Source organism: Budorcas taxicolor, chromosome 10 (genome assembly GCF_023091745.1).
Source record: "Budorcas taxicolor isolate Tak-1 chromosome 10, Takin1.1, whole genome shotgun sequence".
NCBI lineage: Eukaryota > Metazoa > Chordata > Mammalia > Artiodactyla > Bovidae > Budorcas > Budorcas taxicolor.
The window spans coordinates 12699115-12726902 of record NC_068919.1 but is presented as its reverse complement, the minus strand read 5'-3'; the positions used below and the strand labels follow the sequence as shown (position 1 = coordinate 12726902).

The window sequence follows — 27788 nt, the reverse complement described above, 5'->3', positions numbered from 1 at the left end:
AGTGACTCTGACTCAGACAGATACAGGGCAGGATATGATTCGATCTTCCAGCATCACACTGATGATCAGGAATACGAAGTACAGGAGGAACATGGTGAAGCCCAGGACCTTGTTCATTCTCCACTTGCATAATGCAATTGAAGAGATCACAAACAGGAGCATGAGAAAAAGCAAAACAATTGCACAGAACAAGCCGTTGCTACTGACAGCAACAGGCTGCAATCCATTGATGAGAGAGAAAAGCATCCAAGGAAGGGGCAGGCTGCAAGACAGAAGAAACGGTGTGAATGTTCTTTATGTCAATGATAGTCCCACATACACAACAGTACTGCACAATTTACAAAGCACTTATTTTTACACAAACATATGAAATAGAACAGAAAATATTCATGTCAAAGGTTAGAAAATGAAAGGAAAGTGAAGTCGCTCAGTCGTCTGACTCTGTGACCCCATGTACTGTAGCCTATCAGGCTCCTCCGTCCATGGGGTTTTCCAGGCAGGGGTACTGGAGTGGGTTGCCATAAAAAACTCAGGTCCAGGGAAATTAAAATTATGTACCCAATACTCACAGATAGTAACTGGAAACCCTAGATTAAAACAGGTTTTCTGGGTCTGAACTGTTTTCTTCATACTTTGTGGGTTCTGTATGACTAACCTAAATCTCTTAAATCCTTACGATAAGGCCTAGCTCAGGACATTTCCTGACACTTGTTGGTAGTTTGGGCTCGCCTCAGCCCTTTAACCTGCTCCACCCTGCAAACACACACATAAACAAATTCAAATGAAAAAAAATCGCAGCCACACCCAAATCCTGGAGGTGACTGGGGAAGTGAAAACAGGCGCGGTGCTGTGACGGAGCTGGGAGGAGCCAGTAGGCAAATCCCTACAGAAGACGCAGCATTTACTTGTTTATACAAAATGCTTTTTAGACCCTCTGAGCAGGCAGGAGTCCAAATGCAAAGGAGCAGGAATACCAGGAAGTAAGACAGAAAGTCACTGCTCCTTCCAACCCCACCTCCACCACGTTGGGGGTCAGTGAGCCAAGCATTTGACTGTATTTGGTAATGGAATTTAATGGACTTCGGTTTTCAATTTATCCATAAATTCCAGTCAGATTTCAGGCAGCATTTTCGTTCTATTATCCTTCTGGCTCTGATGAATGAAAGGAGGATACTTTGTTACCTTGTGGAAACCAATAACATAAACACCATTTTATTCCATGTATAGTGAGTGGACAGAGCTAACACAGTGTTTTCCAGCCATGATATGCCTTAGAAAAGCCAGTTTGCCACTCACCCCACGGTGATATCAAATATGTTACTGCCCACGGAGCTTGACACAGCCATGTCTCCCAGGCCTTTCCGAGCGACAATCACACTGGTGATGAGGTCAGGAATTGATGTGCCTGCTGCTAGGATTGTCAAACCCATGATCTCTTCAGAAATCCCTATTGTTTCGCCAACCTGGTAAATGGAGAAACCATGGCAACAGCAGGTGAAAAATCTGAGGCTCTTCGAAGCGCCAACCATATACTACTTTGTGCAAAACCATCACCCTCCTCAGAGTTAATGTTCCCTTGGCCTGAGTGAGGTAGGGTCATGCAAAACTCACAGCTGGGGAGATGGGCCATGGAGAGAAAGAACAGGGCCTCTGCTCAAGGCTTCAGAGGAGGATGCTGCTCTTTTCTAACCTGTCATTCTAACCACAACACCTCTACCTTCCCCGAAGAACTGCTCCTCCAGAGGCCTGTTCAGGTATGTTTCCCTTCCCAGAGCCACAGACACCTGCCATGTGCCAGGCAGTTTTTAGAGGCTGGAGGCAGAAGTGTGAACAGTGCAACACTGACCCTACTCTTTGAAGCGCCAACCATATACTACTTTGTGCAAAACCATGACCTTCCTCAGAGTTAACGTTCCCTTGGCCTGAGTGAGGTAAGGTCATGCGAAACTAACAGCTGGGGAGAAAAGAGAAAAGCACGTAAACAGTAATAAAACTCTGTGCTGAGTGCAGTGTCCCAGGTAGAGGAGAAAAGCCATGCGCACTCAAGAAGACTAATTAATGCCAGGAAGGAGGCAAAACTGAGCTTGCTCTCTCTAGCGTGTACGCCTCACCGGGTGGAGAGAAGTGGGCGAGGCAGGACAGAAAGCAGGGAATAAGGCTAATAAGGAGTGGTCAGCTGCATCAGGCTGAGAAGGGCCTTCCGTCAGATGGCTGTGTGAGCGGGGGACAGAAGAGCCCTGCTTGAAAAGTACTGCATATATATAAAGTATGAAGTCTACTTTTAAGCCTTTACAAACAATGTATGAACTGTAAATTCACTTGGTGCTCGCCATTCCCTGGGTGCCAGAAATTCACCCAGAAGGAAAAAAGTCCTTTTGGCCCATGGAGGCAGGATTTAGTTCCTGCCCCACACTCACCTGGTGAGCCCACCAAACCATGAGGTATGAGAACATGGCTATCCACAGGATGGATCCCAGGAAGGTGAGAACAAAAAACTTCTTAGCCTCCTGTTTGAAAGTTTGAGAAGGAAGAGAAATAAGTTGCAGAAGCTAACGGGCTCTGGCCCTTCTGAGAGAACCCCAGGAGATCTGCAGGAGTGACAGAGATAGGGAGATGTTTGACCTCTGTCTCCGGTGAGGACCTCGAAAAGGATGGGCTTAGTGGCCTACTCTGGATGAGACTAGACGGGGGGTTCAGCACTGACAAAATGAAGAGAGCCATATGCTTGCACTAGGACCAGCCAACCTGGGTATTTGGTTTGACTTCAGCAACTTTTCCCCACTCTGCCCCTCTCTGGATCCAGAGACAGAATATGGTTCCCCTTTGGGTGGAGTACATTAGTCAGACCTTTCCCTATAAATAGGAATACAGAGTAGAAACAGCACTTAGAACCCTAGGTCTTCACAGTGTCACTATGAAATATAGAGGGGGTGCAGTGGCATCATTCCCATATTCAAATCAAGAAACTGAGAATTTAAGGACAGATTATTTCACGTTGCTTCCGGCGGTGGAAACAAACTCATTCCAGGGCCTCCCAAGTCCATCAGTATGTCCCTTAGGTGCATGGTCCCCTCTAGAGCTGCAGGTTCCATCCCAGACCCTCTGTGGTTGAGCCCCGAAAAGCTGGTTTGCCCTATCATCTCCCTCCTCTGAGTGGACAGGCAGAGAGGCCCCAGAGCTTCCCTAAGGACAGGCGACTTGGGGACAGCTGGGCAAACCCACCAGCCTCCGGACGTCGGGAACCGTCAGCCACAGCGGGAACACAATGGGCAGGAGAAAGAGGTAAATGGCTTGCTTCCGCCTGGTCTCAGGCCATTCCAGGGACAAAGGCTGCTCGTTTTCCTCCTCTTCCTCCTCCTCCTCTTCCTCTTCCTCTTCTTCATCTTCCTCTTCATCTTCATTGTCACCTCCATCACCTCCCCCTTCACCATCTACACCTTCCTCGTCATCTTTGGCTTCACCTTGAATTTCACCATTCAATTCCGGTTCTCCAGTTTCACCTTCACCACCTTCTCCTGCCTGGATTTCACCTTCATCTTCATCACCTTCCACTTCACCATCATCACCTTCCACTTCACCATCATCACCTTCCACTTCACCACCTTCTCCTGCCTGGATTTCACCTTCATCTTCATCACCTCCTCTCCTTTCTGCCAGGATGTCACCTTCACTTTCATTCTCTCCTCTTCCGTCACTTTCACCTTCTAAGGCAGCGTCGCCTCCGCTTTGCTCTCCACTTTCACCTTCAGCAGGAGCTGCCGCCTTGCCACCTGTCCTTTCACCTGTGCTCTCAGCTTCAGCCCCTACTCCCTGCAATCCAAAGCCAACAGATTAATGGGAAATGACCGCTCTGCTTGTTCCCTTTCCTGTTTCTCCCATTTTGTTGTTGTTGTTCTCAGAATGTATCTAAAAGCTTGAGTATGAGGAAGAAACAAGTGCAATCATTCAGCAAAATTCCCTTTACAACACTCCTACCCAGTCCTGTCTTTATTTGATGATTTCTAGGGATGGAGAACTCACCACATAAAGCAGTTCCTGACAACTCTGATTGGTTTGAAGTCCAAAATTTATACCAAAGTTCCACCCCCTGTGTATAGGTTTGCTTTTTGGAGCCACAAAGAACACTCTCCGCACAGAGACAGCCTCTCTTCCCTGGGTTGAAGATTTCCAGGTCCTTCTATGGTTCCCCATGTGATGTCCTACAGCCTCCTCCCCTTCTTGATGAACTCATTCTAGTTAGCTTATATCCCATGAGGAGGCTTCTAAAATAACACCTCAGAATCCAACAGGATTATCATGCCCCTTATTTTAGATATGATGCTTCCATCAATGTTGCTTAAAATGGCATGTTTGGTGGTTACATCACATTTCTGAGTCCATCTAAAACTCAACAGCAATATTATATGTGTAAAATGATGATGAAGATACCAATTCATTGAAGGTTTTTATGTGCCGGGCATCATGCTAAGTAGTATAATAATAACAACAACAACTAGCACTTAGTAGGTTTCCTGAGTCAAATAATTTATCATACAGATAGAACTAAACCCATCTGACAGATGAAGCAAGGCTACAGAGTAGTTAAATGACCTGCTCGTGGTCCACACAGTTTGTCAGTAATGAAGCTGGGATTTGAATGTGAATTGTCCAACGCTTGGCCTGTTCACCACCAAGCTACCCTGCTTCCCAAGTGCCAGGACTGAATGAGATATTGGGTTCCCAAACCCGGTAGCTTATTAGAAATACAGATTTCCTTGCCCCACTGAACCAACTGAAGTAGGACTGAAAGCCAGGAATCTATTTTCATATGCTGCCAAGTACTTCTAATAAGTGCATCTGTAGACATGTTTGGGTACCATGGACTGACTCCACGTGCTCTATAAGCCATTGATTCTTAGGGTTCTCAGATTAGGCTCCTAATAACTTATAACAGGGCTTCCCTGGTGGCTCAGAGGTTAAAGCGTCTGCCTCGTGGGAGACCCAGGTTCGATCCCCGGGTCGGGAAGATCCCCTGGAGAAGGAAATGGTAACCCATTCCAGTATTCTTGCCTGGAGAATCCCATGGACGGAGAAGCCTGGTAGGCTACAGTCCACGGGGTCGCAAAGAGTCGGACACGACTGAGCAACTTCACAATGTGCTGATCCGATCCCTTGAGTAAATGACCCAGGCTGTGTGCTCATGAAGTACATCGTCCATAACAAATTTCATGACACTGCCAATCCCCAGTGGGTGCTCAGTGATTCTAAACTCTGCTGCATATTAAAATCACCTAGAGGATTTAATTGCCTGGAGAATCCCAGGGACGGGGGAGCCTGGTGGGCTGCCGTCTCTGGGGTCGCACAGTGTCAGACACGACTGAAGCGACTTAGCAGCAGCAGCAGCAGCAGAGGATTTAAAGACATTCATGCCCAAGGACCCACCCTAGATATCCTGACTTCACTGGTTGAGAGTGGGCCCTGGGTGGTTTTTTAAAAAATTTCCCCAAATTATTTTAATATGCAACCAGGGTTCAGACCATCCAAAGAAGAAGTCAAATATTAATATCCATGAGGCTTGTGCTTTCAGATGGGAATGAATAATTCCTGCCTTCGCTTCCCCAAGTTAATCTGGAGAAAATGACAAGTCATTTAAATCAATAACATCCTCTTCTGTGAGAACTGTCAACCCCAATAGTCCCTGACAGGTGGCTCCTTCGCCCACGTTGCAGTCAAAGCACCCCACTCTCCCTGCCACAGTTGACTGGACATAGGCTTGACCCCTGACCTGTGCCCCGGTTTGAATGGATTCGCTGTCTTCTGAGACAGGGAGCCAGTCACTGATTGATCCCATTGTGGACTGGAGGACTGGGGTAGTAGTTTAGGTCTCCGTGTGCTAATAAGGAAGCAATGGAGTCAGCTGCCAGGAGTGATAAAGCTGCACACGGAGGAGGACATGAGGGAGGGTGGGACGTGCAGGGAGGCCAGCAGGGCCACAGATGCCTTCCCAGGCCTAGGTCCAACTCACTGTGGGACTAAGTTTCACTTCCTGACCTGGGGTCCCGGGAGACGCCTCTGTATCTTCTCAATCCCTTTTACTTAAGCCAGCTGTAACTGGCCTACTCAGGACACTCATGCTACCACTGAAGATGTCTTAGACACTGAACCCAAAGTTGCTGACTTAAGGATGAGATATAATTGAGTGCTCCTGGGTGTCCAGTAGAGGAGAATGTCAGGGCTGGAATCTGTGAACTAAATGCACATGTACTGTCCGTCACTGACCCCTCACTGAGCACATGCAGAGCACTGTGTTTCTGGGGCGGGAGGGGAGGGGAGCAGCGGGGGACAGAGACCACTCAGACTCGGATCCTGCCTTCCGGAATCTCACCACCTCGCAGGGGCACTCGGAGAGACTCCCAAATAGAGTACAGGGAAGGCAGTAAGGGCCCTAAGAGAGGAAGAGAGCACCACGGGCATTCACACTGTGGGGTCAAGGAAGCTTTGTGGCAAAAGAGGCATTTACACTAGCTTGGAGGAATGGGTGAGATTAGGATATATGAAGATGTAGGGGAAAGGGGCATTCTGGAGGGAGAAGGCCATGTGAAGCAAGGCCTGGAGGTAAAATGCATGGAGACAAGTTCAGTGTGGTTGCAGCAAGGTGGAAGAGAGGCTGTGAGACTGTAAAGGCAGCAGTGTCAGAACTCAGGAGGCCTGTGAGCCAGGCTGAGGCAGCCTGGAAGGTCCCAAGGCCTTTGCCCAGCAATCCTCCCACTGCGCCTCACACTGCCTGGTTCCACTGTACCCTAGCGCCTGACAGAACCACCGCCCCTCCCCCCAACAGTTACTCTCACGTTTTTAAAGCATGTGACAGCTGGCAACATATTCTAATACATATTATCTCACTCATACTAAGGTATTACAGTGAATTAACTGGCCCCATGAGGTATTCGATCTTCAAAGAAAGGGCAATGCTTACCCCAGAGGAATGAACCTCCAACAGCCGTTTCCAACCTTCAAAGAAGGACTGACTTTTGGATGGCAAGTGCTTTCCTGGGCCTCTCAAATTCCGCCACCTGGGAAGAGGCTTGTGCCTACCTGACTGCCAGGATCCTCCTCCTGATCTCCCTTGACGCATGGAGCAGGGGCTGGTGTGACCGTGACCGCAGGGAGCTTGGCCGGCTCCTCCTCTTTAAAGGATAAACATGGGATAGGTCAGAAGAGTGTGCTGGGTGCTGAGGGCAGTTGGCAGAGATGGTGGGAGTGGCTACAGGGCTATTGGCTTTGTCCACTTCAGGGTCTCAGAAGGTCTGTTTGGGGCACTCCCCATCAACTGGAGAAGGAAAATGATGTGACATGAATCGTTCCCGTCCTGTCCACAGAGATGTCTGCACATGAGGACAGCCGCTCTCCTCACTCTTCCTGGATTTCCAGGCATTCACATCCTGGCACTGTGGCCAAGGATACTGTGAACAGCTTGGGAGAGAAGGCAAAGCCCCAGCCCTCAGCGCCTGGCCCTTCCCCCTAACCGGCTACATGGAGAGGAGCCCACTGCTTTCCAAGGCAGCAGCTAGGGAGCCTTGGAATAGGACGGCGGGAAAGAGAATCGCAAAGTCTGGAGATCTGGGTTTAGGAACACGCTCTCTCACTTCTTGGCTACCTTGCTCTGAGCTTCAGTTTCCTTGTCTACAGAGTGGTAACAATGCTGCTGTACCTGCCTGCTGGGTGGATGAGGCAGGCCTGGGGTGCTGTGCAGAGCTGTCTCAGTCCCTCGTCCCGGCTGCCACACGGATGCTGGACTTGTGTGTCACCAGACCCCTGACGGCCCTCCATTACTGGGGCTGCTGGTCTCATACCAATTCCCTAGCAGCAGAGTCCTTGTGTAGAAGCGACAGGAAGAAGAAACAGAGTCCAACAGACTCTCATCTGGGACAAGATTTAGCAAAGACGTCCAATACCCTTGCCAGGCCTTGCCTACCCTATGTGAGGAGGGTACAGAAGGAGCTGCACTGAGCTGCCCTCGGGCCTGCAGCCACGTCAGGAAGGGAGCACAGTGGAAGGAGGAGGCCGGATGACAGCGGGCACAGGGCAGCGCTAGCTCATCACGCCAGCTGACTGGCCCAGAGAGGGCAGAAGGCACGCCCAGACCCTGGTGACAGGGGTGAGGGAGGCGGCAGGAGAAAGCCCACTGGTCTCACCATCCTCTCACCTTCTGGTCTGCTCTCTGCTTTGGCCTGAGGCGTGGCTTTTGCCTCCTGAATCAAGGTCTCCTCCTCCTTGTCCCTGGAGGGCCGGGCTGTGAATGAGAAAGGAAACACGTCTTATCCAGGACTGCAGTGTCCCTGCTACACCCTTCAGCTAGCCTGGTCAGCTGACGGCCAGAGCAGCTGACGTGGGTGGAAGGAGTCTGGCCTGGAAGTTGCAACATGCAGACTCTGGTCCCCGTAGGCCTATCCACAGTGCCCAATTCCCACAGTTTTGCCTTAGATTCCCTACACTGTCACTAACTGGCTATGACCTTCAGCTAATCAATTCCCTGCTCTAGGCCTGTTTCTCTTCTGATAAAATGACATGGTTAGACTTGGGGGCAACAAATAGTATTTATGTCCTTTATGAACTCAAGCGATGGCTGCCTGAGTGCTGAATTGAGAATTCTGCTCCAAGCGTGGCTGCAGAGCATCATGATTCATTGGTGATGTCCGCAATGGGCAGGGAATGGGGAAATAATGACAGGGAGGTGTTCCCGCAACCCCTGTAAGGTCTGCAGGTTGCCGTCTATGAATGTACTTTGCTCTGGCTCCAGGGCACTCCTGGTGGCTATGCTCATAAGCCCCCCCTCTCCAGTGGGAAAGGGAAATCACGGACCATCAAGCTCCTGTCACACTCCTTTCGACCTCAGACACCTGGAACCCCAGCAGAGCCTCCTTCCAGACCCCTGTGCACGCCTTATGCTTTGCTGGTGGTCCACAGAGCATCATGCACAGAACAGTGCTGTCCTGATTTCCAGAAAAGAAACATGGGGAAGTCAACTCTCTTTCAATGACTATGTTCCAGGCAACATGCAAAGCGCTGCGGTTTCAGCTGAGAGGCACGAGCCTGAGCTGCAGGGGCTCAGGAGGGCCCTCCTCACAGCTGGGCTGGCCGCAGGGCAAGGACAAGGGCACGGCAACAGAGCAAGGCCGTGGGTCTATCTGGGGTCCAGGCTGGTGCCCCGTGAGTGCCGGGTGGCCTGGGGAAGCCTGTGCACCCCCGCTACACCTCAGTGTCCCCTCTCTAAAGAAGCAACAACATGATATACTCAGAACACTGATGTGGGGGTCCAAGGGACAAAATAAACAGAAATACTTTAACTGCTGCATTAAATATTGCCATGTTAGTTTAGATTTTGGAGTAGGATGCCTGGGTTTGAATCCTAGTTCTGCTACTTGCTAGCTATGGATCCAGCAGGGTGATCCTCTGTACCTCAGATTCCTCACCTATAAAATCTTAACGGAGTTGTTGGAGAAATACGTGAATTTATATTCGAACATGCTTAAATCAGTGCCTGGCAGCTACAAGATACTACCTAAGTGTTAGCTATGACAACAATGATGAGCTGACAACACTCGCCGAGAGCAGCTGTTCCACCCAGGAAGCAATTCTGCACCGCTGAGGCCCAGCATTCCAGAGGGTCTGAGTTAGAAGGGACCCCGAAGATCCTCTGGTCCACAACACCGGCACACTCAAGATTTGGGAATCCACTCTGCCTGGGTCCAGAAGTAGAAGCAGGTCTGGAGTTTCCTTCTCTCAACCTGTCTCCTGAGCAATCAGGGTGGTTCAGCTGCAGCTGCCTCTGGCAACTGGCTCCACCCCCACAGAGCCATCACTCCGGCACGTGTGATCCCGTGAAGCATCCTGTCCCGGTGGGCCTGCTCAGCAGGTCCCATCAGAACTGAAATGTCAGCAAGTGGGTACTCCACTGCCTCACGCAGACAGCTCCCGCGCCCCCGTGGACACTGATCAAGCACTGCAGTCTTCTGCTGAACAACACATAACTTTTCCAAGGGCTCCCCTGACCCCTGTCCTGGTGCCAAGAATACCTGTGGACTGTTGCCTGGAGGGGCTGGCAAGAAAACCAAGTTTCCCTCTTTCTTCTTCTTCTTCATTACACGCCCTAACCTCTCACTTCCCACGCCACTAAGGAACGCAGGTCAGCTTCAGGGCCTTTCTCTGTTCCTTCGTCTCTCATATACACACGCACACGTCCATGTGAAGTCACCAGAAGCATGAGGTACTAGAGAGGTAAAGCTCCTGCCCAGGGTAAGAGTTCAGACCACAGATCAGCTCTGTGGAAAGAGCTGGAACACTTGGAAAGGGTAGAAACATCTGGACAGCCATCTGAAAATAGCATACAGAAACACAAACATGTCTGGAAAGTGCTGGGAACAAAGGCCTTCATCCCAGCCCCTCCTGGATGGAATCTCGGGGTGCAGGATCAGGGCCAGCTTCTCTGAGCAGGGCCGCACGCCAGCAACATCAGCAAACCTTCTCCGGGAGGGCCGTTGCACACCAGCCACACACCCACACAAGACATGCTTGTCTTCCCGGGGATGACTGTCACTGGCTCCCCCCAGTGCTTGTTTCCTCACGTGGCTTCTCAGCTCTCAGTGTGGCCGGATCATCTCCTTAGTATCAATCTCCTCTGACCTCGGCCTGGCCTGGACACAGCCTGGACTTCACATAATCCTGTTAGGACAAGTAGGCCAGCGGGCAGCTACTGGTCATGGAAGAGGCTCAGGCAGGGGCCCCTGAAGGCCCATTCAGGAAGAAGTCTTTATCTTTAGGACTTTACTAGAGCCGACAGTTCCACAAGGAGAGCCAGGCCTAACCCAGGGATACAGCTTCCTTCACGGTGCCCTGGCCAGATACACCCCCAGCACTGACCACCTGGCCGATGCTGCAGACTGCACCCCGGAACCCCAGGGGTGCTGTTTTTTTGAAGCTGACATGGGGGTGGCCTCTCCCAATGTCTGTGGAGGCTCTCCTTCAAGATTTTGTAGGAAAGGTTTGATCACCTTATTTTTGACTCTGCTTTACACAGTACACTATGCTTGTCTTAAACAACCAATATCCTATGTGAAGAAGACGCTTCAGGGTCTGAGAAATCTGAAGCCCCTAAAATCTGTCCCTGGGCCTCACGGGTCAGTCTCTGGTGTCACATTCAGCTCAGGCCTCAGCCTCCTGCCCAACTGCACTCCTTGGCTTCTGCCCAAAAGTCAACTTTCTCTGATGGGGCTCCTGCCCGGCTCCAGTTCTGTACCAGCATCCCAGAGACAGAGGCGCCCCAAGAGAATAGGAGTGTACCTGAGAGTGCCCTTTGGGGCCTGCAAAGCGTGTCCAAGACGGCTCTCTGAGGAAGCGGGGCAATAGGCGAGATGCGATAGGTGGATGGTGAGACTCTCAGCTGTTTCTATCATTTGTCAAGTTAGACTTTAGCCTCCACTGCACTTTGGACCCTCACGACTCCCAGAAGTGGTCCTGCTGGCTCTCAGGGTGTCCTTTGGGATTCCTGGCTGAGGGAGGGGTCAGCCAGCTTCCTAGGACTCCAAAGCTGAATACAGAGCAAAGGAAGGTACCAGCCAGAACTTCCAGCCGTGGGGGCCCACAGGAGGTGCCCCCAGAAGCAACCTTGGCCACACCACCTGGCTGGAGACTCTGTGGGACATTGGAGCTAACTCATAGGAGTGGGCTTTGCAGGAAGTCACTGAGGGCAGCCCCCATGGAGACCATTGCAGGGCACGCGACCCTCCCGGCCTCACTCACTGCAGATGAACCCTTTCATTTCACAGGAGGGACAAAGAGACAGGGAGGTAGGGGGATGTGCGTAACGAAGGGCCTCAGCTCCTCAGGGTCCTCTGGGTGAGGCTTCCCCGACGGCCTGCCCTTGCCACCCACCCTCTCCCGCCCTCACTCCACTGCCTCTGCGCTTCACAAGCCCCAGCTCTGTCCAGCTCAGAAGGGAAGGAGTGGACAGGGAGACCACGCAGGGCTGGGCAGGCCTTGCTTACCTTCCCCCAGAGGGTCCAGGCTGTGGAGCATGAGCTGGTAGATGGTGCTGCGGATGGTGCTGTTGTGCAGAGAGGCCGAGCTGCTCCCTCGGGTCAGCATGGACGAAAGCTGAACAGGAAAGAGCCGCACAGGCCTCATTGGGCCCCCGTCAGAGCCAGGGGAGGCGCCACAGGGGGGGCCTCGTGAAAAGTAAAGATCAGAGCCTTATCTTGGCGTCCCCTCTCCCTTCACCTCAACAGGAGAGTTACAGCGCTTCCCTTCTCAGCCTCCCCTCAACTCTTCCATGACTGGTTAATTCTACCTACCAAGTCATTCCCCAAGCTCCTGACAGGGAGCAGACGATGTATATTAAGGACACCACATTCCTGAGGGATGGTCCATCCCTGCAAGTCCACCCTCTAAGAAACAGTCTCACCCGCACACCTCACAGACAGCCCCACTGCGCATGCGCACAGCCCCTGACAGTCCCCAGAGAACACCCTGGCGCTGTGTCACTGGCCCACCCCCGGAGACAAGCAAGGCTGTGACACCCCCACCTACAGAGAAAACCGAAAGTCACCAAGGCCAAGTGCTTATCCGTCTTTGGGGCATCAGTGAAAGAGTTAAGACGGGGACCCAGGTCTTCGGAATCCAGCCCTTTCTTTTCTACCCATGTGCTCAAGAGACCTTCACAGGTACACACATACACACGTCTGCATCTGCAGACACACAGGTGTGACACCTACTCATTCATAGCGTTAGAAAGAGAGACCAAAGGCCCGAAATGGAGTTGCTTGTGCTCTGCTCACATCACCAAACTGAAACATAAGACACCTAAGCTAACTGCAGTTCCAGCCCCTCCCAGGAACGTACTCTTAACCAGTTAGTCTGGAAAGACCTGGTTAACACACTAGTGAGGTGATCTACTGACAGACCCTTGCTATCCCCCAAAGGAAGGTGACCTTGCCTGAAGCAAACTGGAACTCCTTTCTATTTGCTAAATGGGATGCTGACCAATTCAGGAATTATTGAATAAAGCCAATCTGATCTTTAAATTGACTCGGTTGGATTTTTTGTTCATTTTTTTACACTAGTGACACACATAGAAACACCATCTGATTTATGGGAAACATCCAAAGTCAGACGAGCGGCTTGCTCGGTCCTCCTCCAGCCCTCTGGACCTGACCTCTTCTGCCATCTAGTGGCTATGGTCACATAATACTTCACAACAGTCCTAGGAATTTTCGTAGGATGGGGGAAGTTTCATTCAGCACCCAGCCTCTTCTAAGGTCCTCAAACTTCTTCCCAAATGCCCCACAGGCCAAAGGCAGCTAAGACATAGTTTTTCAGAAACCTCAGATCCCTTTGCCCCGCCCTTTGTATGTTTCTCTTAGTTCTAGGGCATTCCAAAGCCACAAGTAATTCGGCTTTTAGACCAGAGTGTTGGAGCTACAAAGTGGGACTTGAGTTTGTCTAGTCCAGACATTTTCCTGATGCAGAATCTGAGGCCCATGCTCACACAGGCAGTGAGCAGTGACATTCTGGGCTTAGCTTCCAAGCTAGCGCCCCCTCCAAGGCCACCTGGAGGTGACAGTCCCTCTGGCTCCCTCCCTGCTCACCCTGACAGAGTTCCCAGGAGCTTCCCAGGCTTGAGCCCAGCCCAGGATCCCCGGCTTCTGGGCCATAGCGTCCCGGGTCTGTGGTCGTCCTCTGACACCCTGCAGTGGCCCCCTGGGCAGACTCCACATGGCACCCACCTTCAGCTTCTTGTTATCCTGCTGCTCATCCACCACAACTGTCCCATCGCCCAGCTGCAAACAGGGACAGGAATCACAAGATGTTTAGAGAGACCCTCCCCCTTCCTCCCTACTTCCCTCTCTCCAGGGAGCCCTCGTGCGGAAACACAGAAACACACCCAGACATGACCTGCCTGGACGTCCACAGTCTGGCTTCAGTCTGCATGTATTCCCAATCAAATGTGTCCACTCGCTGAGGCGCAGCAACCCAGCTACACCGTCTTTCAGCCCCTCAGCACCACCCTCTTCACTCGCATCACACGGCCCCTCCTCCTCTGTTTGGAGCCCTCTTCCCCACCCGCCATGGCTCAGGTCTGCATTTATATGCCATCTTCCTCCAGGAAGCTAAGGTGTGTATCTAATCCTCTTTTATGGACGCCTCTTCTTTTCCTTCATAGCACTTTCCCCAATTTGTATGCTATTTGTATGGGATACCCTGGTGGCTCAGAAGTAAAGAATCTGTCTGCAATGCAGGAGACCTGGGTCCAATCCCCGGATCGGGAAGATCCCCTGGAGAAGGAAATGGCAACCCACTCCAGTATTCTTGCCTGGAGAATCCCATGGACAGAGGAGCCTGGCGGGCTGCAGTCCATGGGGTCCCAGACTCGGGCACGACTGAGCGACTAACACGTCACCTTCATTTGTACGCTGGCAAACACAAATAAACTGACTGTCCCACTAGAACCTTAAAGATAGACTATCTGTTTCATTTATGATACCTGCTTATATGCCAAGCACAAGAACGCTGCCTGGCATTTAGCAAGGGTTCAGTAAATACTGGCTGAATGAGTGAACAGTCACCAATGGCCTCCTCCAGTAATCGTCTTCACCTTAGCACTGCCGCCACCATCCCATCGCCTTCATGGCAAGCGGCAGAACTGGACTTCTACACTCCCATCTCAGCCTGATCAGAAAATGCAGAAAATGCTGCCTGATTCGGGGCTACCCAACATTTATCCACCCAATTTGCTCATCATTCAGTTCTTATTTTCTGAGCACCTGCTGTCTACCTGGAACTGTGCTCGTGTTGTGGGGATACAAAGGTGTCCAGGGCATGGATTCTAGCTACAGAAAAGAATCAAGACCGACGATAACATCAACACATGACAAAGCAGAATGTGCCTGAAGAAATGAGAGACATAGATAAAGGTACTTTGCTAGGATGGACATGGAAGCCTCTGAAAAGTAGGTGAAATCTAGGTAATCTTTGAAGGGTGGTAGAGGTTGGAATGCCTGGACACACACTGTTGAATGGATGAACGAACATACAATGAATGAAACAAAATAGAAACAACCAGTATGATTATGAAGGGGGCATTGTGGATTTTTTGGACAAATTCGCTCTTTCACTGGGATACAGGAGGTTACAGCACCAAACCCCACAACCCAGCCACCTCACTATTTATGATGTCCGATTCTCACCAGTGAGTTCTGAGAAATATGAGCGGCCAAGCTACCCTTTGGGATGAGTGGTTCTGTCCACAAAAGGAAAGGAGAGACTGACTTTTGCCCCAGGAAGCACATGCCTAGTGATTTCTCTTCCATTCAGACTTATTTAAATCAAAGTACTCCTCTGTGGGTTCAGTCTTCATTGTACATATCAACGTCTTCTACCCTCAGTGGGCACTTGTAACTTTCTGAAGCCCTTCACATGCATTTTCTCACTTGATACTAACTCTATGAAACAGACAAGACTAGTATTATTGCAATCTTGGCAGATAACAAGACAGATGCAGAAGGGGTCTGTGACTTGCCCACATTCACAACAATAGTGCCAGAATTCCCCATCTCCTAATCTCTTTTCAGAGGTTTGTTTTGGTGTTACTTTTACTAAATCACATGAAGTCAAATTTATATTTCCTAGTGGCTCTGTTTCAAACTATTGACATTTCAGGTAAATGGATGTAAACGTCTGCCTACATTTCAGTGTGACAGATGGGTCCATATACGGGTACTGGCACCGGCAATGAGGTGCTTTCAGAGTATGCCCTTATTACAAACACATTCCCCCATGAACCTCTCACATCACACCAATCATCCCCCTCTTTCTTCAGCCCCACCAGCCCACCGTCTCCTCATGAAAACTAACCAAGAGGCTGAGGAAACTAAAGACGTCTTTCATACCAGCCAAGCCCCCAACACCTATGAGGCATCTTGATGAAGATGAGTGGCAGGGTCCCTTGCTCACGGGAATGGTGGCACACGGGGCAACCCCTCAAGGGCCTGTCCTCCCGACCTCCAGTTCCCATCTCCCACCGACGCAGCAGGTGATCCACCTCTCCCTTTCTAGATCACCTGAGACACAGTTCCTAAACTGCGCATGCGAGTCTGTGATATTCTTTTAGGCATTCACTCAATAAAGATTTTCTAAATCCCTGGTCTGAGCCATAACTTTACTGAATACAGTCTAGCACCCTGACCCACTCATTTGTCTAGGCTGGAAACCTGAAAGTCTGCCCAAATTCCTGCCCCCACAGCTCATGTACACCTGTCAGACCTAGCTCCTGAAAGTCCTCAAATGTGGCCTCATTTCTCTATTCTCCTGCCTACCATCCCATAACTCCCTCCTGACTCCTGGTCTCTTCTTCTGGTTCGTTGTTCACCCCTCAGCCAGAGTGATTTTCTGAGAGAAGGACATCATGGCCCTTCCCTGCACCTTGGGGGCTCAATGTCCTCAGGGGGGAGTCTCCTTAGCTAAGCATATTCTAGCCTCCTGCTTACCTACAGTCCAGTGCTTGCCTGACAGCAACAGAATGCAAGCCACATATGTAATTTTAATTTTTTTAGTGGTCACATTTTTAAACAGTAAAAGAAACAGGTGAAATTAATTTTAATAATGTACTTTAACTCAATATATCAAAATTATAGTTCAACTTGTAATTAATTTTAAAATGTTAACAAAAAATTTTACCTTTTTTCTCATACATGCGTGCTCAGTTGCTCAATCATGTCCAACTCTTTGAGACCCCATGGACTACAGCCTGCCAGGCTCCTCTGTCCATGGGATCTCCCAGGCAAGAATTACTGGAGTGGGTTGCCATTTCCTCCTCCAGGGGATCATCCCAACCCAGAAACTGAACCCACCTCTCCTGCACTGGCAGGCAGATTCTTTACCACTGAAACACCTGGGAAGCCCCTTTTTTTCAAACTAACCCTCTGAAACCCTTTCATACTTACAGCACATCGCAATTCAGACTAGCCTCACTTCAAGAACTCAGTAGCTAGAAATGCAATATTAAAATTAGTTTCACATGCCTTTTTTTTTTTTTTTTACTATTTAAAAACGTGCCTTGACATGCATAAAGGCCAGGGGAAGGAGAGATGGTGAAGCTGCACTGGCCTTTACACACGCCTAGGAGACTCCTATCCCTTCTTCCATCAGCCAACCCCTGCTTGTCCTTCAAGATTTGGCTAAGCATCACCTCCCCTACGAAGCCTTCCTTGACTTGCTGTTGAGATGTCCACTCTCAGCAGTGCTAAATCCCTCAGCACTTAACTATATCATCACACGTGATACGGTAAAGGTTAGCCTTACTTTTCTGTCTTCCCCACTAAGAGGAATTTACCACAGAACTGATAAAGCTTAAACCTCAGGGTCCATCTCTCCCCTACACAAACCCTTCCAAGGCCTCATGTTTAATTCTGTAGCAATGGTTTTATATTCCTTTTCTTAAAGAGTGTCAGACCCCACAAAACCTGGATCAACTCCTGTTCCTCTGACAGGCTGAGCCGCTTGTGGGCTGGGACTGTGCCTTATTTCTGACTGTATCCCCAGTTCCTACACAGGTCTCTGACAAAGAGAGTCCATAAATGTTTGCCAAATAAACAAACACTGGAATTCGTTAGGGCTTAATCCTAAACTCTCTCTCATCCCTTCTCTCTCTTTCAGAGTAGCATCAGCTGGTCCTTGATTGTAATAACCATACATTTGTTGGTAATTCACAAATTTCTACTTCCAGCCCTGACCTTGTTCATAAGCTTTAAGTCCATTTGTGCAACTGCCTCTCAGAGGCATCCACTTGGAGGTGACATAAACCCTCAAACTCATTCCAGGGTGGGAACTTGTCTCCCCAGAACCTGTTCTTCCCATGCTCGTCCTTTTCTCACTAGATGGCGCCACCATCCACCCCGCTGCTCAAGCCACCTCCTTGCCTCGCTCTCACTGGCCCTCCACATCCTCAGTACCACCAAGCCCAGGTGATTCTGTCTTCAAAATACCTCTCAAAGATACACACACAAATATATGCTGGATACCTACAATAACCTCTTGACTCCCTGCTTCCACCCTCGCACACCCACCATTCACTTTATACACAGCAGTTAGATAGTGACCTTTTAAATATGATTCCTCATTACATCATTCCCCACTGAACTTCACATAAAACCCAAACTCCGCATGTGAACCACAGGGCCCTGAAGAAGCAACTCTCCCCTTACTCACTAAATATCTACTGTTACTATTTAGTTGCTAAGTTGTATCCCCACTCTTTGCAACTCAATGGACTGTAGCCTGTAGGCTCCCAGCTCCATGGGATTCCCCAGGCAAGAATCCTGACTTCTAATTCTTTCCTCTAATGCATCAAGGTCTGTCCCTGCTTTGAGTCCTTGCAAATGTTTCGTCGTCGTCCCCTATGGAGCATGGGGAAGAAATCCAGAAGAATCCTCATTCTGCACATGTCTACTTGGACTCCTCCAGGACGCCTCCCTTGCTCTCCCTGGCTGACGAGGGCCCGCTACCTTCACTCTCCATCACGTGCACTGCTTGTGGTCTTCACAGCACTTTTCATACTCGGAAATGTGTTAACTTATTTTACTTGTCTATCATCCACATGCCCACTCCCCCACATTAAAACATTTTCTGTCAGTTTTATATTTCCAGTGTATTCAGGTGGCAGAGCATCCAGAAGTCATGCTGTTTTCTTCCCTGGTGGCTCAGACGGTAAAGCGTCTGTCTACAATGCGGGAGACCCGGGTTCGATCCCTGGGTTGGGAAGATCCCTTGGAGAAGGAAATGCCAATCCACTCCAGTACTATTGCCTGAAAAATCCCATGGATGGAGGAGCCTGGTAGGCTACAGTCCATGGGGTCGCAAAGAGTCGGACACGACTGAGCGACTTCACATCCACATTCACATGATTACCTAAATTCATATCTAATCCCATCACATACACTAGGGGAAAAAAGATTACCCTGTTGTATGAGTAGATATAAAATCTCTAGAAGAGATTTTACACACATCTATAGGAAAAAATAAGTCATTCTAAATGTGTGATCGGATGTTTGAGTTTTTCTGTTAATATTTGCTTGTTTCTTATGATTCATTTTATCCTCTGCTAGCACCCAGCAGCAGATGAATGCTGAAAGCTTAAGAGAATTTTATGAGGAAAAGAAGCCTTAACACTCAGGATTTGATTCTTGCCATATTTTCCTGATAACTAGGGGGAAGCTGACTATTATTTAAGAATTTAAGGAACTCTTGGTGATCCAGTGGTTAGGACTCCACGCTCTCACTGCCAAGGGCCTGGGTTTGATCCCTGGTTGGGGAACTAAGATCCCACAAAGCCACATGCTGCAGCCAAAAAAATAAAAGAGAGAGAGAGAGAAACAGAGGAGGGAACCCCTCAGACTAACTAGGGTGAGTGCTTCAGGAGCACAGGCAAGCTGGCAAAGGCAGGCCCACAGAGGCAGGAAGGGTGCTGGTGGCTGCTGCTTGTTCACAGCAGACAGCTGGCTGGCTGGCAGCGCAGGCACTGGAATAAATGTGAACCCTGACAAGAAAGGGAAGACTGGTTCCTAAAGAGACACCAGGTCTGTCTGCTTGGGGTTCCTGTTGGTTTTTTTTTTTTTTAAACTGCCAGGAAGAAAATAGCCTGCAACACACTGAAGAAGAGAGTGACAGACTTCTTCCTGAGGTTTCACACTCTGAAGTATGCTCGGGGGCAGAATGAGGATACGGCTTCCAAAGGAGCCTGGGCCAGTCTCATTCCCCAGCTTGCATACCTTTTCACCTCTCGTGCTCTGTGGCGAAGGGCTGTCTCGCCAGCCAGCATCTCATGCAGACAGCTGGTTCTTTCTACCTAAGCCTGTAGCTCTCTATACAAAGAAGGGCCCAGCATCCTTCAAGCACAATAAGGCGTTTTAGCCAGGTTAGAGCCTCAACTCCAGCTTTCTGCAACTATGCATGGTCAAGGAAGGTCAGATATTTATCATCTGGGACCAGAACAAATAACACTGAGAGCTTCAAACCCAGGTGCAAAAGTTTCAGAGCAAGCTAAATTAGACTGTGTTGATAACTATACAAACATTTACCATTTCTTTATTGGGTTCATAAAAGGCACTCTCAAACCAATACATATCAGTTTGACAATGTTGTCTGAAATATTCTTAGCTTTGATTTTATTTTTTTGCAGCCAGCATTAAAAGAAAGACTCTAGTTACTATGTGTTTGTGTTTGATACTATATCATTTTTTTTTCTGGAAATATTTTCAAGTGTGAACTCTGAATACAATCATTCACCAAAAAAAAAAAACAAAACCCACTTTATTCTGATTCTAGATTATCAGAGCAGAATAAAAAGTGAAAGCTCCTCTAGCTGAGAAACTCCACAGATAACAGCTGGGTGAATATTTCATTAAAAAATGAATTGTTCTATGCTGATCTTACATCTTCAAATTGTTCAGGTGGGAGAACTCTCAGGAAAACACCACAGGGCATTCCTATTTGTTTACTGATCATCTGTGGCTGCTGTCAGGCTATGGTGACAGAGTTGAGTAGTTGTGATAGAGACTATACGGCCTGCAAAAGCCTAAAATATTTACTGTCTGGCCCTTTACAGTGAAAGTCTGCCAAACCCTGCCCTAGTTCATCCTATTCACTTTACAGATGAACAGCGTGAGATCTGGAAGAAAAGCAAAATGACTTTGTAGCACTTTGCACAATGTCCCCTTTACAGGAGCTTTTGTCTATGCCTGTCCCTCTTACTGCTTTTCATCTAAGTGCTCAGTAATATAGGTTTATCAAGTTGCACTGACTTTCCCAGGGTAACAGGGAAAGTTATCAGAGGAAACAGGGTTAAAACCCAGATAAACAGGCTCATGAACTGGTGACAAGGACTACCAGCTAGTTATCAACTTTGGCTGAGTTACTTACCTTCTCCAAGCGTCTGAGCTGCAAAATGGCAATCACAATCTATTCTCGCAGAGGTTTTTCTTTTTTCTTTTTTTTCCTTTTTTGGCCATGCCAAGCAACATGCAGGATCTCAGTTCCCCAACCAGAGTCTGAACCTGGGCCTTGGTCGTGAAAGCCCAGAATCCTAACCACTAGGCCACCAGAGGACTCCCGTCTTGCAGGGTTCTACTGACAAGTCGTTGAGGTGATGTTCATATGTCACAGGCCCTCCACCAGTGTGGATTCCTTTCCCTACTCCCTTTTCTCTGTAAACCGGAGACCCTGACCTGTTAGAGGAACAGGCTGTTTCCCTAAGGAAACAACCAAATACTTGCAGAGCTTCTGCTAGGGATGAGGCATTGAGCTTAGCCCTTTGGGAGACACAAAGATTATTTCCCCTATTTAATAACAATGATGAGCCTAATCCTGTGGCCACACCTCACCCCCGGCTACCATGAGAGGAAGGGAGAGGCCCAAGTGTCTTTCCTGTTCCTGGGAGCTGGCTCCCACCGCCCTCTACTTCTCTTTGCCCTGCTTAAACTTCCTGAGCAGTTGTGGCTCTGACTTCTCCCCAACCCTCCTCCTCCTTGACTCCTGACCACTGTCTGCCCCTTCCCTACTTCTTACTTCCTTACCTTTGGGGCGTGGCTGACTTACTAAGCCTAGTTTTCCTGCCTTCTCCAAGTGATGCTCAAAAGGGACCCATTAGTCAGGGAAGAGGTGTGAACTGATAGGTCAGTGTGAGTGACATACAAGGCAAGCTCATTTTCTGAGTTAAAGTTTCATAGTTAAAGTAAGGTAATTTGCAGGGGTGAGTACACACCCTTGCATAAATCACAAAAATGAGTACCAACACAGAAAAGGGAGTAGGGAAAGGAATCCACACTGGTGGAGGGCCTGTGACATACGTACATCACCTCAACAACTTTTCAGTAAAACCCTGAGAGACGGGAGTTCTCTGGTCACCTAGCGGTTAGGATTCTGGGCCTTCACTGCCAGGGCCCAGGTTCAGACCTTGGCTGGGGAACTGAGATCCTGATGTTGCTTGGCATGGCCAAAAAAGAAAAGAAAAACACAGATCAAAGATTGGATTTTCAGAGAATCCTTGAAGAATTCAAACAGAATAGCTTGCCTCAGTCTGTTAGTGAAGGGCAGGTTAATTTATCTCCCAGATTCATGGGGTCGCAAAGAGTCGGACACGACTGAGCGGCTGAACTGAACTGGACTGAACATGATCACAGGTCTTGGGCAGCCAAACACAGACATTAACGATACAAGCAAAAGCAGTTGCCCCTGTCTCTGGCTATAAGAAACCTGGGGTGAAACTGCAAATTCACATGTTTTCAAAATCCGTTTCTAAATAGTTATAGCTTTTTAGTTATTTGCACTAATTTTTAGAAGGCAGCTGTTCATGCCAGAAAGTCCTCACTATAGGCTTTCAATTTTAAATAAATACAAATTTACTGTCAAGGACAGCCAGTATTTCAACTTTTTTTTTTAATAATGCTGTTAATTAAAATTCATACTGGATCCGCTTTAATAAATAGATAAGAACAGTTGTAATTAGCACTGCTCTCACTGCTTGGCAAAGAGCTGCTACTAAAGACCTTGAAGAGTCTTTTAAGTAAGTTACAAATTCTCTTCTGAAATCACAATTATACTTTACTTGCTTGGCAAGCTTTCTCCAGTTCTGATAAAATGCAAAATTGAGAATTTGTAGAGTTTAAATGAAAACAGAATTACTGCGAAGGACTGGGAGGAAAGTCAGAGGCATTTTGAAAACTGTTTGTCTAACATACACCAAACCACAGATGCTTTTCCAGAAAAGAGTACCAGGTTTCACAGCCACCTTCAGCAAAGCCTGCCCTGACAACTTCGTTAGGAGAGAGGCCCGTTTGTTTAAACGAGGTAATGCTCTGAGTCTCCCTTTCTTTTTGAAGCCTCTGGCTTCTTAGAGCAGTCATCTGGGAAGTTAGCACTGAATGGGAAGTTAGGATACCAGGTTCCCATTCCAGTTTGGAAGCCTTCCAGCTATCCAAACTTGGGCAGGATATTTCTCCTTTTGGGGCCACCACACAAATATACTAATTGAAGGTCAGTTGATCAGATAGATAACTGCTGTGTTGGGCCTGCCAGAAGTGAACTCACTTAGACACAGGACATTAACAATGAATGTTAGAGCTAAACAGAACCTTTTCATGATTAGTTGGACTCTGTCATTTCCCCCCGAGATGGGAAGGGGGTCTGTCCAAGGTCAAATAGTTAGAGGGGGCCTTGGATTAGAACCCACATTTCCCAACTCAGTTCCATGCTCTGAACACCACATGTTATCTCAGAAGTCCTAAAGGAACTGCATTTCATTTCCTTTGTACCACATAGCTCTGAGATGTATTGCTGAGTTTGGTCTCCATCCTGCCCACTCATCAAAATTGTGCTGGATTAAGCAGCTAAGTCCTTCTACTCTTTGCATGCAAAATTCTGCTCACACTAGTGGCTTCTCTGAGATCTGAAATAGGCAGGCTATGAGCCAACCTTTGCCCAAACTCACCTTTAGGAGCATGAGAGAAGTGAGGTCTGTGTTCCCTAGGGTCCTCTCACTTTTGAGTCTCAAGGAACAAAAAACTTTGGGATGGATGTTTAGAGATCACTTCTCCAGTTAAATCGCACTGTTCAGATTATTGACTCAAGCAATGAATTTAGCAAGAAGGTCCCTCACAGAGGCAGAGAAATTCTTTGAACGGAATTGCGGAGTCAGAAGAAAGCCCCAGAGTTGGAGCTCTTAATATCTGATCTCCAGTCAGCACCGAAACAGAGCTCTACACCCAAGGCTGGCCTGTCAGTGGATGAGAGGAGCTCCCACCTCCAATATTTTAAAAACCAAACCAAACTCAAATAACCTCCTCCTTCTCAGACCCTAACCAAGCTACCAGCCCTGCTGCCCCAGGTCTGGAATGTGAACAAACAGGATTAATTGAAAGTAAGGGTGCTAGATAAACCCTAAACACCATGCACATGGAAAAGATTATCATTTTTCCCTGTTGATATCTCCTTGGACATTCCCCAAAGCCCAGCTCAAATGTCATTTCTGAAGACCCAATCCAACCAACCTGGGTTCATCCTAGCTCCACCACCTATTTTCCCTATGACACTGAACAAGTGCTTTAACTTCATTAGGCCTCAGTTTCTTCCCCTGCCAATGGGGGATCATAATAATAACCATTTTATGGGATGACTAGGTGTTGACCCAAGGTCATTCTTGCAAAAGCCCAGCATGGCAACTGGCAGAGAATAGGACTCTATAAATATTGAATGAATTGCGAGGGAACCAGAACACTCACTCATCTCTTGAGGTCTGATCCAGCATTTTTCATTCTTCAGTCCCTGCCTTCTCCCCTCCGTTCTTTTGCCCAAAAGGGGCTAAACAAGCCTAAGCCAACCTGCTCTTACCTTGCTGAGGTCCCCTAGGGCCATGACCTTGGCCACTGGCCTCCTGTTGAGCCGCTCCTTCACCCAGAGCTCGAGCTGTTTGTTCCACTTCATGGTGAACACATAGAAGGCATAAGCCAGCAGCAGTAGCACACTCTCCCACCATGCAATAAGGCTATCCAGGAAGAAGAGGATGAGCATCATTAGGTCAAAGATGTAGAAGGTGATGTCACGGAACAAGGGCCACCAGGTGAGGTTGAGGATCTCCCGGGAGAAGAGGGCACAAGTGCCAATGACAAAGAGGATGTTGAACACCGCAGAGCCCACTATGGTGCCGATGCCCACATTGCTATGGGAGATGAAGACGCCGATGAGGGAGGTGAAGAGCTCGGGGGCAGAGCCTCCAGCAGCCATGAATGTAGCGCCTGCCACATCCTCAGAGATCTGCAGCTTGTCTGTGATGACGCCCAGGGCAGGGACAAAGTACTCGTCACAAACGATGGCCAAGGCTACAAACACATACATCATGCCAAAGATGTGCAGGACCACCCAGCCCTGCCTCCGCTCCTCCACACTGAACAGGTCTCGGGGGTACTCTGCCTTGGGGTGCAGGTCTGGCTGTCCTGAGGGACTAGGAATCTCTGGGATCGCAGCTGTTGTCCAACTAGGGGAGGGGGCAGTGGGTGCAACTGGGGCTGGCTCCACCACCAGGCAGTGGCGGACCTGAACGGTCAGATTTGCCCTGACTCTGGGAGTTGCTGGGGTGCTGGGTGCTTTGGAAGGGTTCTTCAAAAGCCCCCTGAAGGTGGTTGAGGATATTCTGATGGTCGGTGCACTGGTTCTGGACAAGGGATTCCTGACTGTCCAAGCATCAGTAGAAGCTTTGGTTTCTGCTGGGCTGCTGCGTGTCATGGTGGTTATTGTCACTTGCCCCTCAGAGACGGCCGCAGTGTGCTCCAGGACCACTCCTTGGGGTGTTGTCCGATTGTTTTTCCCCACCAACTCCTGGGGGTTGGTTGAGATATTACTGTCCACTCTTCTGGGGGTAGTTAGGGTCTTCTTTTCTACCACATTTCTTGGAGAAGTCAAGGTGTCTAAGTCACTTAACAGGAAGGTTGGGGTGTTACTTATTTCCTTGAGAGGAGCTGGGGTGGTTTTCTCCACTAGTCTCTTGGAGGGGTTGGTCGCCAGCGTTTTCTTGGTTGCCATAATTTCACTGTCTTTCACTGTTGTTCTGGGGGTGATCCCATGGCTCCTTGGCATTGTCACGAGTGTAGATGGGGCATAACTGTTTACCATTCTACCAAGTGGGGATGGGGAGTATTTCTCCACCTTTCCCCTGGATTGAGTTGGGCGGGAGCTCTTTACTTCTCCCCTGGGTGTCACGGGGGTATAACTATTTACCATTGGTCTGCTTCGAGTGTAGTGATTCAGTTCTCCGCTGGGTGTGGCTGAGGTGTCTTCCTTAACTTTTCCTGTGCCTTTTGGTGTTGGGCTGTAGTTATTCTTGGGTATCGTTGGAGTGATGCTGGCTGTTCTTCTAGGTGTACTGGGGGTGTTCTTCATTGCTATGCCAGGTGTTGTTCCATCTCTGCCTGCTGTGGCTTCAGGTGCCCATGCCTCAACCTCCATTTCAGAGCTAGATTTTGAAGTCTCACTGCTCACCATCATCATCTCCTTGTTGGAAAGGTCCCGGCTGGCTACTTTTACAGGGTGTTGGGAAGAGACTGCTGCCCACAGTGTGGGGAGGCCCTGTGGGCTCGTCAGGTACTGGTAGGTGGAACCTATGATCAACATTCCCAATAGGAAGAGGGGGCGGCTCCAATGAAGCCGCTTTGGCCAGAGTGACCGCCTTTCCTGTGTCCCCATCCTGATCAATTTCCCCATGATGGCCAGTTATGCCTGGCTATAGAAGGCCTCTCATTTTGTCCACAGAAAAATGGGGGATGCTCTGGGATTCAGATTAGAAAGCAGAGAAGATTCCTCCATGAAGTCCAGCCAGGGGGTAGCCACAAACCTAGAAAGAAAAAGAAAAGACAAGGTTATTTGTTCCTAAAAGGACAGCTGGGATCCATCAAACCCTCATCTGGAAGAGTGACTATTCACACAGGAGCCTTTGTTGAGAAGGTAACTGTTTCTGCAGGGAAAAAAAAAACTATCCTTTGTTCCAGGAGACAATGCTTCCTCATGGGAAAAAGAGCATCTCGAGGTCCTCATTGCTGTGTAAGCATGCCAGCAGCCCAGGTTCCTAAGCTGGGTCTACCCAGCCCTCCTTGGGATCCTTGCAAAAGGTCTGCCCACACTCCTCAGGTCCAGCCAGAGTTGCTGAGAGCTCACTCATCTGTAGCTGGTGCCCAGGCCACAGATCTTAACTTATCAAAGGCAAAAAGGAAGTAAGGAGACATGATTTCAAGCTTTAGACAGAAAGAGGCAGTAATGGAAAGCAGTTCCAGAGACATCGAGGCTCTATGTGTTTTTACTGGAGTGACTTAAAATGATTCCACCATCATTCAGAGGGGACAAAGCCTAAAAGTCAATGTCATAAAGCTTCCCAGACAGCATGGTATCATGGGAGGAATACGGGCAATAGAGTCAAAGGTTGGGTTCCCAGACCTCCTGCTTACTAGCTGTGTCACCCTGGACAGGCTGAACCTCAGCACCTCATCTGTAAAATGGGCATGCTAACATATACTTTGATTATGCAAAGATTATCTCTGAAAGGACATCTGGAAAAGAGAAATTAAGGATCCGGGATGAGAGGGAGACTTACTTTTCAGTAAAGTCTATTGTTTAGTCTGTTTAACCTTTTTATCATGTGTGTGTTATAACTTTTTAAATTTAATTTCATAGAAATAATAATAGTAATAACAATACCTATATAGGTATATAGCAATAACAATACCTATGTCACGGGAATGTTGGGACAGCAAAAACACATAAGGTTTATGAAAAGCATTGTGCAGAATCGATGCCCCATATGGATTAAATTTATATAAGGATTCAGAAGGGAAGAATATTTAAGGCCCAGTCCAAGTAAATATTAAATCTCTAATCAATGTCCACAATTACAAAACAATAACTAGAAATGATCAGTTTTGTATATGAAGTAATATATTAGAAATTAAATGAATAACACATAGAATCTTAGGTCATTAAAGGTGGAATGAATTACACTGTTTAATACAACTCCCCATTTGAGACATGAAGACACTGAGGTCCAGAGAGATGTGACTTGCTCAATATCACACAGCTAGTGAGCAGCAGTGCAGATGAGCTTTCTAAGGAACCAGTCTTTCTGGACATACCCCTCTAATTAGCAATGCAAATACAGCTGTCTTAAAAAGCAAAAGGAGACTTATGGAATAAATGAACTTCCTTCTTTGTCCTTGATTCCTATA

At 48.5% G+C, this 27788-nt stretch overlaps 1 protein-coding gene across 1 annotated transcript; it reads right to left on the bottom strand.

The window, feature by feature from the left end:
• Positions 1-12: 12 nt before the first annotated feature.
• On the bottom strand, positions 13-26277 carry SLC24A1 (solute carrier family 24 member 1). Its single transcript, XM_052646996.1, has 9 exons — positions 24412-26277; positions 13758-13811; positions 12021-12129; positions 8183-8269; positions 7072-7163; positions 3223-3810; positions 2418-2507; positions 1297-1463; positions 13-262 (listed from the first exon to the last, which is right to left on the bottom strand). The coding sequence occupies exons 1-9, from the start codon at positions 26275-26277 to the stop codon at positions 13-15; spliced, it is 3303 nt and encodes a 1100-aa protein (XP_052502956.1).
• Positions 26278-27788: the final 1511 nt, after the last annotated feature.